We start from the raw sequence: 12,570 nt of genomic DNA, 5'->3' as shown, positions 1-12,570 counted from the left end.
TTTGCATATGACCATTTCAGGACATTCTCTACAATGATCCAATTTCTCTAATATTAACAAATCAAATTTCTTTCAAATAGATGAACCTCAAAATGACCACTTTTTAGATGACAGCTTGCGATAGAGCAACTTACTATTTAAGCAGGCAGTATTTATTGTCTATCCACAGGTCATCATTCCATCTCTGTAGCTACCTCATCTCATAAGAAACTCTATTTCTGCCAACAATTTTCATTTCAAAGTACGCATGCTAAACTCCTTATGGAGAATAAGCATGTTTTAAATCTCTACTTTTAATAGGGTTTTTTGTAGAGATTTGCTGATGCTGACCAAGAACAGCAACACTATATGATGAACATTAAAATGCTCAAAATAAGATACTGAATATGTCAGAACCAAGTAAGATGAAGCACCTAGTGACCCAAGAGTGAATTCTAGAAAAGATGAAACCCTTCAGGTAACTGGTCCCTAAGTAAAACCAAGTGAACCTAATTCCCAGTACACTTGTTCTCACCTGTAATTGGAATCAGTTTCCAATGTATTTCAGTCTCTTCAACATTATTTGACTTAGATTGTTTATGGAATCCATGTTCAATGGAAATAGTAGGACACAAACTACAATCTTCAAAATTATTCATGCTAATCAAATTCGGATCCTAAAAATTAAGAAGACATATTCAATAGCTTTTTTTTTTTCAATTAATTTTAATGTTAAGAACTATTTGTTTCACAGCAGATTCACAAGTTTCGATCTAAACATTGAAAATCAGTCAAATCAAATCAACAGGGTAGTTATAAATACTCCAGCCTCAAATTAAAACATGCTATTTTTCTTCAAAACATAATTTGATGTTGATTTAGAGCAGAGGTTGGTAAACTTTTTCAGTAAAACACCAAGTATTTCAGGCTTTGTAGGCCATATACTCAGATACTCAGCTCTGCCACTGTAGTTCGAAAGCAGTCACAGGCAATACCTAAACAAATGGGCATGGCTATGTTCCAAAAAAAACCTTTCATTACAAACATAGGCAGGGGACTGGCTTTAGTCTATGCCCCCATCAACTCAATTTAGAGTATTAAATATGTTAGGAAATGTTAACAACATAGGTTAGTTTCCTCAGGGCCTACTTTACACACCTCCCCAAGTGAGCCTCGTGCCATCATCCTTCCTCTAAAATATCCAAAAACTACCTGGACAAAGCTTGGGGACATGCATATGACTTTTATTCAAAGGCAGGAAAGAGAAAATAAAGGAAAGAGTAAGTTACAAATGGAATATGGTGCCATCCTGGTATTGTTCCCCAGTAACGCTGCCACTTCTTGGGGGAAGATAAGGTTACCTCTCAGCTAGAGATCAGTACTCTAACATGTAAATAAACTGGATGCCCTGTCAAGCAAAACTTAAGTGTCACTTCAGTGGTAATTCTAAAGGCAATTCATTTTCAATTCCTATTTGAAAAATAGAAAGTACCTAACCTTATTTGTAACACTAGTTCATTGACTCTAATGACTTCATCTGTTTCACCTATGGGTTATGATAATCCAGCAGAAAGCCAGTTTTGAGAAATCAATTTTATTATGAAATTCTACGGAATTAACTTCCAATAAGCCATTTCTGAAAAACAGATTGTCTGGCCTTAACTTTATCACAATAGGTAAAGCTTACAATACACATAAACCTATAAGCAAGAAAGAAAACTACTACTCTGTACTTATCTCTGTAAAAAGGAATAACTTAGAAATACTATCCTGGACAGACACTTCTATTGAAATGTATTTTATTCCTTTTGAAAAAGGAGAAAAAACTAATTGAAACACATCCCCTCGCACACATTCACAACAGCAAACAACAATATAATCAAAAGATATATGCTTACTTCTTTCAAATGTAGTTTATGGTCAGTGCCTACTTCAGTGGCAGAAACAGGAACAGGGTACTTTACAGATGGCTTATCAGCTTCTGGCAATGGACTCTGAGTACCCTTAAAATGTGCCTTTTCAATTTTTGCACAAGTAGGCTGCTCATATTCTTTCTTATCTGGGTTCAACTCATATTCATGCTTTTGCCTCAGCTCTTCATAGGCGCCATCAGCACTCAATCCTAAGGCTTTGTTGACTGTGTCTGTCAGGGATGCATCAGAATGGCGTGCATTTGCTAGTGTTTCTGATAGCCAATTAAACAGCCTATGGATGTCAGCAACACCAGAGTTAGAGGTATCCTGCTGCTCCTGCCTCAAGTCAGCATCATGCCCAAGAGAGCCAACACGCTGTGGAGATTCTGAAGGGAAAAAAGAAAAGTTATCTCTTAAAGTTGAGTTTGTAAGGCTAGTAAAAAATTTTAAACTCAAACATACCTAAAAATTAATTATCATGCCCTGGCCAGTTGGCTCAGTTGGTTGGAGCGTCACACGGCAAACTGAAAAGACATTGGGCTTGATTTCTGGTCAGGGCACATGCTTAGGTTGTGGGTTCGGTCCCCAGTAGGGGTGGGTGTGAGAGGCAACCAATTGACTTTTCTCTCTCACATCAATTTTTCTGGCCCTCTCTCTCTCGCTCTCCCTTGTGTCCCCTCTCTCTAAAATGAATAAAGATGTCTTCAGGTGAGGATTAACAAAAAAATAAATAAATAAAAGTAAAAATTAATTATCATGGACATTTGTGGGCAGGAATGCAATCAAAACACTGGCTTAGGTTTTACATATACATCCATCCATTACTTTATAAATATAACTGGTTCTAAACTTTTGCACACAGATCAAAATTCCCATTAAATGAAAATTTATTTTCATAATTTGAAAATTCTACTGACAGAGAAAAAGCTCAAATATCAAGCTGGTAACATGCATAATATGTATTAATAACCTTACTATAGTTACCATAAAATCTACCACTAAAATTTCAAAGTCAACCAGATGCTTGAAAACAGATGAAATATCTGTTGCTATTTTGCAAGGTATGCAGATTACACTTAAAATCTGCTAAAAAGAACTTATGAGGTAGAGTTCTATGGGTTTCATAGCTATTACATTTTTATCATCTAAGCCTATCTCAACTTACTATATTACTTAAATTCATAACAAAGCTTGGGTTCTAAAGACACAAAATCATCCTGAAGAAATCCACACTAACCTTGCACTAAGAACAGAAAGCCAGCATTGTTCCCTCTCAGACTCCTCCCCCACATACAGCGCCACAATGTGGTAAAATAGGTCGCCCTGTACTGGTGAATCCCTAAGGCTCCGCCCCTTACAACATAACAAAAGTGACAGCTCTACCTGGGATACGGAGGCAAACAAACACAGGAGCCTGTCAGAGTGAGGAGACAGAGAAGTATGGCCCAAAAGGAGAAACGGATCAAGGTTCCAGTGGGAGAACTAAGCGATGAGGAGATAGACAACCTAACAGATGCAGAATTCAAAACACTGGTGATAAAGATGCTCACAGGCTTGACAGATACGCTTGAGTACAGCAAACGCATAAGAGAAGAAGTGAAGGCTATGCTAAGTGAAACGAAGGAAAATCCACACAAAACCAATGGTGAAGGGAAGGAAACCGGGGTTCAAATCAATGATATGGAACATAAGGAAGAAAAAAACACTCAACCAGTGCAAAATGAGGAAGAAAGAATTGAAAAAAATGAGGAAAATTTCCCAAATTTTGCAAGATGGACATACAGGTCTGGGAAGCACAGAGGGTCTCGGGCGAGTTGGACCCAGAGGGGACCACACCAGGAGGCACCATGACTGAGATGCCAAAGGTGAAAGATAGAGAGTGTTGGGGGCAGCAAGAGAGAGGCGGAGAGTTGCCTACAGGGGAGTGCCTATAGGACTATCAGCTGATTTCTTGGAGGACACTTTGCAGGCAGGAAGGGACTGGCAAGCAGTATTCAATGTGATGAAAAGCAACCTACAACCAAGATTACTTTATCCAGCAAAGCCATCATTTGGTATGGAAGAGCAAATGAAGTGCTTCCCACAGAAGGTGAATCTAAAGGAGTTCATCATCACCAAACCATTATTATTTGAAATGTCAAAGGGACTTATTTAAGAAAAATAAGATCAAAACTATGAACACTAAAATGACAACAAACTCACAACTATCAACAACTGAATCTAAAAAATAAAAACAAAATCCAACTAAGCAAACCAGAACAGGAACAGAATCATAAATATGGGGATCATCTGGAGGGTTATCAGCTGGGAGGGGGGAGGGGGAGAAATGGAGATATGGTGCAGGGATTAAGAAGCATCATCGGTTGGTACAAAATAGACGGGGAAGTTAAGAATAATATAGGAAAGGGTGAAGCCAAAGAACTTATATGCATGACCCATGGACATGAACTAAGGGGGAAGTGGGATTGCTGGAGGGAAGGGGGAACAAAGGGGGGAAAAATTGAAACTACTATAACAACATAATCAATAAAATATACTTACAAATTAAAAAAGGACAGAAAGCACTGTAAGAGAAAACATTTATTAAGATATGCCTCAAAGCATGTAGAAATCTGGGTAATCTGCACAATAATATATTTTAAAACTTGCAGAGTATAGGCATTCAGAAAGGCATGTGCTTTTAATACTGAAGGAGGGTAAAACCTAGGTAGATGCCAGGATTTCCAATTTAGGTAGGGTATAATCTACCTCAGTAGAAACAAAGCATCAAAGAACAGAGTACATACTGTATGATTCTAATCACACATACTTACAGAGCAGGCAAAACTAATCAACAAAGACAGAAAGCAGATTCATAGCAGAGTGAGATTAAACTACAAAGGACTACAAGGCAACTTTGGGGCTAAAGAAATATGTTCTATATATTTGAGTGGTGGTAATGTAGCTATCAAAACTTATCAAACTGTGTTCTTGAAGTGGGTACACTGACTATAAATCATATCTCAATGAAGTTGATGTTAAAGGGGATAGGGAGAATAGGATACCTCTCATAAAATGAGTAGGTTCACCACCAAATCAAGATCAAGGTATTTTAGAAGATAGAATACAAACTTTAAACCTCTCCTTTTAGAAATCAGAAATAACATGTGCAAAATGACTACAAAGAAACACAAGTGAGGGACATCTAGAAATGCAAATCTGATGATCATTAGTTCTAGTTTAATGTATCAACATGACCCCTGCTCCATTTCTCCTTTGGCCTATTATAGTAATTAGCATGGCTTCCCCATCATTTTAATTATTGATAAAGCCTGATTTTCACCCACAAATATTTTTTCATATGTACAAAATCAGTCAATTATTAGCTAAAACAGCACCAAAATTTAATTATCTTGCCTATTACATGCTCAGTGTTAGGAAATGCAGACAAGTTTAGAAACAATGCTTTAGAGTCAGTCAGAACTGAGTTCAATCATGGATTAGTTAACTACAGAACTTTAAATAAACTTATTTAACTTCTAAGATAATTTTCTCATCTGTAAAATAAGGATAACAGTGTCTAGCATTCAAGAACTAAATGAGTCCATACATGTAAAGCACCTAGCACACAGTAAGTACTTAACTCTCAAGACACATGTCAACAGTGTAAGACAGTGTGGATCAGAATGAGTCAGCAGGTTCAGAACACAGCAGACATCCAGCATAAGGAGATAAAAATCATCAAGGAGCAGAACCACCAGAAATATGTTCTAGGGGGATGTAAACTACAAAGATATGAGAATTGAGAGACATGAGATGCTTCAAGAAGAAAGAGAAGTAAAAGGCTAATCACTACATTTTCTGAGACATGAGCCTTAACCAAGGAGCACATGAATGAAAAATGGGAAACAGCTCCTCAGGCTGGGTGTGGCCAATCTGCAACAAAGCCTTTGAATACCGAGGCTGAGATTTGTAGCAAATTAGCAAAACAATATTAAGAAGAACATGGTACTGAAGTGAGTGATAGAAGCCAGGAAGGCCACCCAGGTGATAAGAACACAGACAGATGAAAACATTGAAAAGTGAAAGACAAAAACCCTGAAAATTACTGAAAACAGCACTGTCAAATAAAATTTTCTGCAATGATGCAAATGTTCTCTGTCTGTGCTATTCAATACAGTGGTGCAACTGGTATAACACAGGAAATGAATTTTTGTTTCGTTTTGATTAATTTAAATTAATTCTTACACTATCCAATATGACAGCCTCTAGCCACACATTATTTAAGATCTGCCTAATTAATAAGAACAGCAGCAGCTGCACAAAATGTGGATCATGACATAAAAGGTCCCTGATTGTAAAGAAACATATTTCATGATTATGGATTAGTTAAGATATCAAAATTCTAGATGAAAAAGTATTTTAAATTGTGAAACACAAAGTTAAGAGAAAGGCCTCCCATTTCTTTTTATGCCAACTAAAACAAACAAAAAAGAAAACAAAGAAAAACTAGAAAAAAAAGAAAAAGGCAAGCATACTACTGGACTCCTAGGGTAGAAAATAATATGTGTATGCATCTAAGAAATTTTATTTTAAAGTTCAACAGACTCCTTTCATTAAGCAACATCACCTCCCCCCCATATTCTATGTTGTACTTTTCCAATTATACATTAAAGGAATATAAAAGAACAGGAGGTCCAATTAGTAGGATAAAAGCTGAGCATACTTTTCTCACAATTTTTCTAAGCTACACAATTCAGAACTCTGATGTGCTAGGGCAGAAGTTAGCAAATATTTCCTGTGAAGGACCAGAGAGTAAATATTTTAGGCTCTGTGAGCCATAGTCTCTGTCCCAACTCTGCTGTTACAGTGTGAAATACACATAAACGAATAGTTGTATTCCAGTACAACTTCCTCTATAAAAACAGAGAACAGGCTGGACTGGCTTTCAGGTTGTAATTTGCAGACCTCCATTCTATAAGAAAAGGACAGAACTTTACTATATTTTTGGTTATTATTTTTATACTATATAAGAGCAATCTGATATTTTTACCTTCATACAGATGGCAATTTTCAGATAAATTACTGGTTTTGGCGAGCTTTCTCATATTTTCAGGTAGATCCTCAAGCTTCCTCTTCAAGACAGTTTTGCTTCTCACATCTTCTGTGTCTGAGTCCCCACCCACATTTTTTTTCCTACACTGGATCAAATCAATCAATTCTTTGACTCTATCCTTATCATAATCCAAAGAGTGAGATGACTTCTGCTTTCCAGGTTTAATAGTCTCACCCCTTGAGTTATTTCGTTTTCCAAATTTCTTTTTTGTACCATTCATTTCTTCATGGCCTTCATAATCTGAAAGTTGACTGAACTGCTGAAGTTTTCTATTGTCATCAAATAACTCTTTTAACTTACAAATAGATAACTGATACATTTCAGGCCGAAAAATATAGGTATGCAAACAATCATCAATATGGGATTTATTTTTTGGAGCTGGGTATAAGAATTTTTTATCATCTAATCGTGAATCATATGGAAACATAATGAACTCTCGTTTACCTGAACCAAAACCTCGCTTAAAAAATTCACTTACATACTTTTCAACACCAGAATGAAAATTTATAGTATTTATATTTTTGAATTCCTTTCGACACCGAATCAAAGCAAATTGTAAAAATTGAGTTATTTTTAATACATCTGGCATGTTCTCATGTCTCTCCTGTGGTGCTACATTGGTTGAACCTTTTTGTGCTGTAAACAAACAAAAAGGAAACCATGTTAGCAATCAAGAAACAAATCAAATACAGATCTACATATTGTTAAAGAAATGTAACATTCAAATATTAATGGTGAACCAAACTAATTTGTACCCTAATACATATAAGTAACATAGAAACATAGGAATCACATGTTTTTCAGTACAGGGAACTAAAACGAGCCAATGAAAAATTAAAACAAAAGAAATTATAGAAATTATATTTTTAAAGAAAAAACACCCACTCACTGAAGATCTCATTTCCTATTGTTCCTGGGCCTCTCAACTCGGGGCAAGAAATAAAAGCACAGTAAGATCTGAGGCTCCTAGCAAGACAGTCCTACAAAGGATAGCAATGGCATTCCTTCACGTTATACTTAAATTCACATGAAGTCTGTATCCCCATAATGAGATATGCAGGCACAAGTGCTATAAAATCTCATTCATTCTTAATAGAACAGTGAAACCCTCCAGTGGGAACTTTACCTTAACACAGCATTAAAGTTAGTTCTTAGAAATGGTAAAGAGCTAATTTTCTCCAACATCACTGTAATGTTAGAGAAACTTTGAATGGCCTAAAATTTAACCCACTATGTGATGCTTTTATGTTGCTAAAATCTGATTGCAAAAATGAACTAAGGTAAAAAAATAATCATATATTTTATAAAACCCTAAAAACGAAGCTACTATAACAGTTATAATCAACATTCAGTAAAACACTATTTAAAACACAAATAATTTTTCATAGTAAGAAAAATCAAGTAATATAATTTATGTTTTATAGTGCTAAAAAGTCTTAATACCACCTGTATTTCCCAAAACATGATGCATAAGAAAGACAAAATGCGTAGGGAATTATCTGGAAATTTTCAATGTAGGTATCTACAAGACTGGATTTAGATAGTCAATGAACTTACAAGTAACTATGCCTCTAGGTTCTTGAAATAGAAACAAAGCATGTAGGACTCGAGACTTGGCAGTCTGATGTTCTAAAAAAGCAGAAGCCAAATTCATTAGCAATGTGTTTCAAATGAAAAGTTTTTAAAAAATTATAAAAATAAAGAGATCACATACCATACGGAGAAACCATTTGATAAGGTGAGAGAAGAAAAAGGTATCCTCGGTCTCCCAAAGGTTTAACAAGAACCTGCAGTTTTGGAAGAGGAAAGACGTTTAATCTGCTTTATTATTACTAACCATAAGGTAGACCTAGCAGTTTCTGCTAATTACAATGGAAACAAAAGTTCCTTATCATCTGTAAGAAAAATATTGTTACTTGTTAAAAACTCTTTTCTAACTATGCTAACAGAATTCTAATCAAATAAAAAACTCCTTTGTTTTCATAACTTAAATGAGAAAATTCCCCTTATTTACTGTGAAATGAACCTGTTGATTTTTCTTGGAAGCTAAAATATAAGGACAGAGCTCAAGACTTCAAATATCCTCAGCAATTCAAAGGACATGTTAATTGTGAAGGCAGTGTGCTGGATGTCAGAAATATAAAACAGGTGCAACACAAACGCTGCCTTTAAGAGTTCAGGCTAACCTCAAATAAAATAATCTAATTATTCACATATTTAATGACCATCTTTTTCACATGTAAGGCCATTTGCCTTGCCAGAGAGAAATTCAAAGATAAGCAACACAAGATACTTATTTGTTAACAGTTTATAAATGGGTGGACAGAATAACACAGAGAAATATCAATAATTAGATGAAGACATAAATTCTCAAAAAGGTTTACAAAGCAACATAAAAGGGAAAAATATAGTCGGTTTATGATCAGAGAAGATACTGAAAGGCGTATTGGAGGTGAATTTTGAAGGATGGGTACAGTGCCTAGAGCCTGAGGTTGCGGGAAGGACATTTCAATAGAGGCAACATTATGAGCAAAGGCAATTATATAATGATAGGCAATTTGCAGATATCAGAGTAATAATGACTGCCAAAAGGGTGAGGGCAGACTAGAACAACTACATAAAACAAGTCTACAAAGAAAGATCCTGAACTAAATTATTAAAAGACAAGGATGCCAGGTTAGCCAGGAATACACTGGAAAGTATACTCTCTTGAACTGGGATGTTTCCCTAAAAGCAAAGCAAAACAAAGCAAAACAAAATCTTGACAGCACTATGAGGAGGGGAAAAGAAATCAATGTAATAAGAACTCAAACTCAGTTCAGGGACTACTACAATAGTTAATAGCATTTCTTTTGATTAATGCAAGGTGTAAGTAAAGGACAAACTGAGCATGGCAGTGGAACACAAGAGGTTATCTGGCTGGTAAAAAATTTGCACTACAAATTCCTATCAAATAAGTCCAATAAACAAAGACTGTGTAAGAACGAGTCATTTAAAGGCCAAAAAGTGAGGGTGCTACAGACATGCTGGGTCTCCCTCCACAACTAAGAAGGACTACAACTACCTCAAAACTAGAGACAACCAGAAGTTCCAGAAAAATGAGCTGCATGACAGGCCAACAAACAAAGATATAAAGAAGGACGTGGTGTAGTAGCGGCAGCAGCAGGCCAGTGGAAAGCACAGTCACACATTTTTAAAAGTAGGGAGGAACACCTGGGGAGCGTTCCCTGCTCCAAACCAGACCACACAGCTCATGGTCCCAGCACCGGGGAAAATCAAGCCTCATTGCTTCTGACTGGGCAGACCAGTGGGAGCTGGGGCAGAGGAAGAAACCGCCCATCTCTCAGTAGAGCCCACTTGTTTAAAGGGCCTCATGGTCCTAGAATGTCTACAGACCCACCCACTCCAGGAACTACAGGCAGGGCAACAGCTAGAGAGGAGCCAGTCCCATATGAAAGTGGGAGGAAGAGCAAAAAATTGAAAGCTTACGTGAAAAAATAATGAAGGAAAACTTCCCAAATTTGGGGAAGGAAATCAACATACAAGTCCAGGAAGCACAGAGAGTCCCAAACAGGCTGGACCCAAAGTGGACCACACCAAGACACATCACAATTAAAATGCCAAAGGTAAAAGATAAAAAGATGAATCAAAAAGCAGCAAGAGAATAGAAGAGAGTTACCTACAAAAGGGTCCCTGTAAGACTATCAGCTGACTTCTCAAAAGAAAGTTTGCACCCAAGAAGGGACTGGCAAGAAATATTCAAAGTGATACAAAGCAAGGACCTGCAACTAAGACACTATTCAGCAAAGCTATCATTTGGAATGGAAGGGCAGATACAGAGCTTCCCAGACAAGGTTAAGCTACAGGAATTCATCATCATCAAGCCATTATTACATGAATGTTAAAGGGACTTATTTAATAAAATGATCAAAACTATGAACATTAAAAGACAACAAATTCACAACTATCAACAACTGAATCTAAAAAACTAAGCAAACAACCAGAACAGGAACAGAATCATAGGCATGGAGATCATTTGGAGGGTTATCAACCGGAAGGCAGAAGGGGAAGAATGGAGGAAAAAGTACAGGGATTTAAAAGCATAATTGGTAGGTGCAAAATAGACAGGGGGATGTTAAGTTAATCTAGGAAAGGGAGACGCCGAAGAACTTATACGCACAGCCCATGAACTAAGGGCACGGGAATGTTGGAGGGAAGGAGGAGGGGGGCAAAGGGAAAAAAATTTGGACAACTGCAATAATATAATCAATAAAATAAACTTAAATAAATAAAATGAGCCCCTTAAAAAAAATAAAGTCAGCTTTGAAATTAACTTGACTTATCACCAACCAAGAGAGCTCAATAGAATTTTATTTATTGTATAAATCTCCCTGTGGGAAAATGAAACGTCCCCAGATTGCTCAGTGCTCCTGCAAAAAGCCCTCATTTTCTGATGCACAGAAATGTATATTATATAAAGACAGTAAGTGTTTGGTTTCATTTCCCCAGAAATACCTTGCTTTTCACATAACTGAAGAATTAGATCTGTTCCTAATTATCTAGTTAATTGCTCTAATCCAAAGGATAATTAAATTTTTCTTGTTCTCCTAAGAGTGCTAAGTGGGTGCATAAGAAGGCCAAGAGGTTACAGCACAAACGAGTTCCTAGTTTAAGTCCCAAGGTTCTGAGAAGACTTAGCACTATCTCCTATTTACATTTCAAGCAGGAATGAGTCCTAGGAACTGGAATATGTCATTAGAAGAACCAAGAGAGCTATCTGGCTCCTGAAAAATTTTTAAATATTTACTAAAGGGTTGGAGTTGATATTTATTCATTTTCAGAGGCCTTTTCAGGAGGGGAGGGATATAGCTGAATCCTGCTCTTCATAAGCAAAGAAAAATCATTTTTTTTTATCCCTTACCTCTAGAGTATCTAGCTACTCCATAACTGAACGATTATTGCATTGCCCTAACAGTCAGGATTAAGGCAAAGGAGGGCAAATACATTTATTACTTACTGCAAGGTATTCACTAAATTTTTTCTCTGATCCAAAACACCTCATGTGTGTATGCAACATAAAATTATTAACAACCCAACAGTCCCCAATGCACCTCTCATTATCATAAGAACCATAAAGAAAGGAACTATAGTTAGGATAATTCCAATAAGGTTCACAGGAAAATGAGTAGCTATACTGAATTCCTAGGTCCATTAGATTAAGGTAGTGTATCCTTATGGAATGCCCATGCCCTCTAAGATCTAGGATCTTACTTTACCTCTTGATTCTGGGAAGACCCAGTCCTCCACAAACCTTGCTCAGATGAAGAACAAAATGCCAGTATCCTCACTATTAGGAACTGAACAGATATTATAATTTTCTGATAAACTCCTCACTGTCCAGACTCTAAATATTCATTCTCTGAAATGTAAAAACTAAACAGATTTGATAATTTACCACATCCAAACCTACTATCTAAACTTCCACTTTCATTTTCTGAACTCAGGAATTGAACAGATTTTGATCATGAGAAATTACTTGTATTACAGACAGGCTTTCTGAGGAAAACAAGAAATGTAAATATA

General features: G+C 36.4%; 1 protein-coding gene across 4 annotated transcripts in view; it reads right to left on the bottom strand.

The window, feature by feature from the left end:
• TASOR (transcription activation suppressor) overlaps positions 1–12,570 on the bottom strand; it is a 50,873-nt gene that overhangs the window by 15,257 nt on the left and 23,046 nt on the right. For all 4 annotated transcript variants that reach the window (XM_090283999.1, XM_090283998.1, XM_090284000.1 and 1 more), the window contains exons 12-16: positions 8,702–8,774; positions 8,545–8,616; positions 6,925–7,623; positions 1,878–2,278; positions 515–656 (exon numbers count right to left, since the gene is read on the bottom strand). In XM_090283999.1, the coding sequence (XP_090140125.1) occupies positions 515–656; positions 1,878–2,278; positions 6,925–7,623; positions 8,545–8,616; positions 8,702–8,774 (1,387 nt within the window). The remainder of the gene's footprint in view (positions 1–514; positions 657–1,877; positions 2,279–6,924; positions 7,624–8,544; positions 8,617–8,701; positions 8,775–12,570) is intronic.

This window comes from Furipterus horrens, unplaced genomic scaffold (genome assembly GCF_987537825.1).
Source record: "Furipterus horrens unplaced genomic scaffold, mFurHor1.1.pri manual_scaffold_7, whole genome shotgun sequence".
Lineage (NCBI taxonomy): Eukaryota > Metazoa > Chordata > Mammalia > Chiroptera > Furipteridae > Furipterus > Furipterus horrens.
The sequence above is the reverse complement of the archived record's forward strand: the minus strand, read 5'-3'. Positions and strand labels throughout refer to the sequence as shown.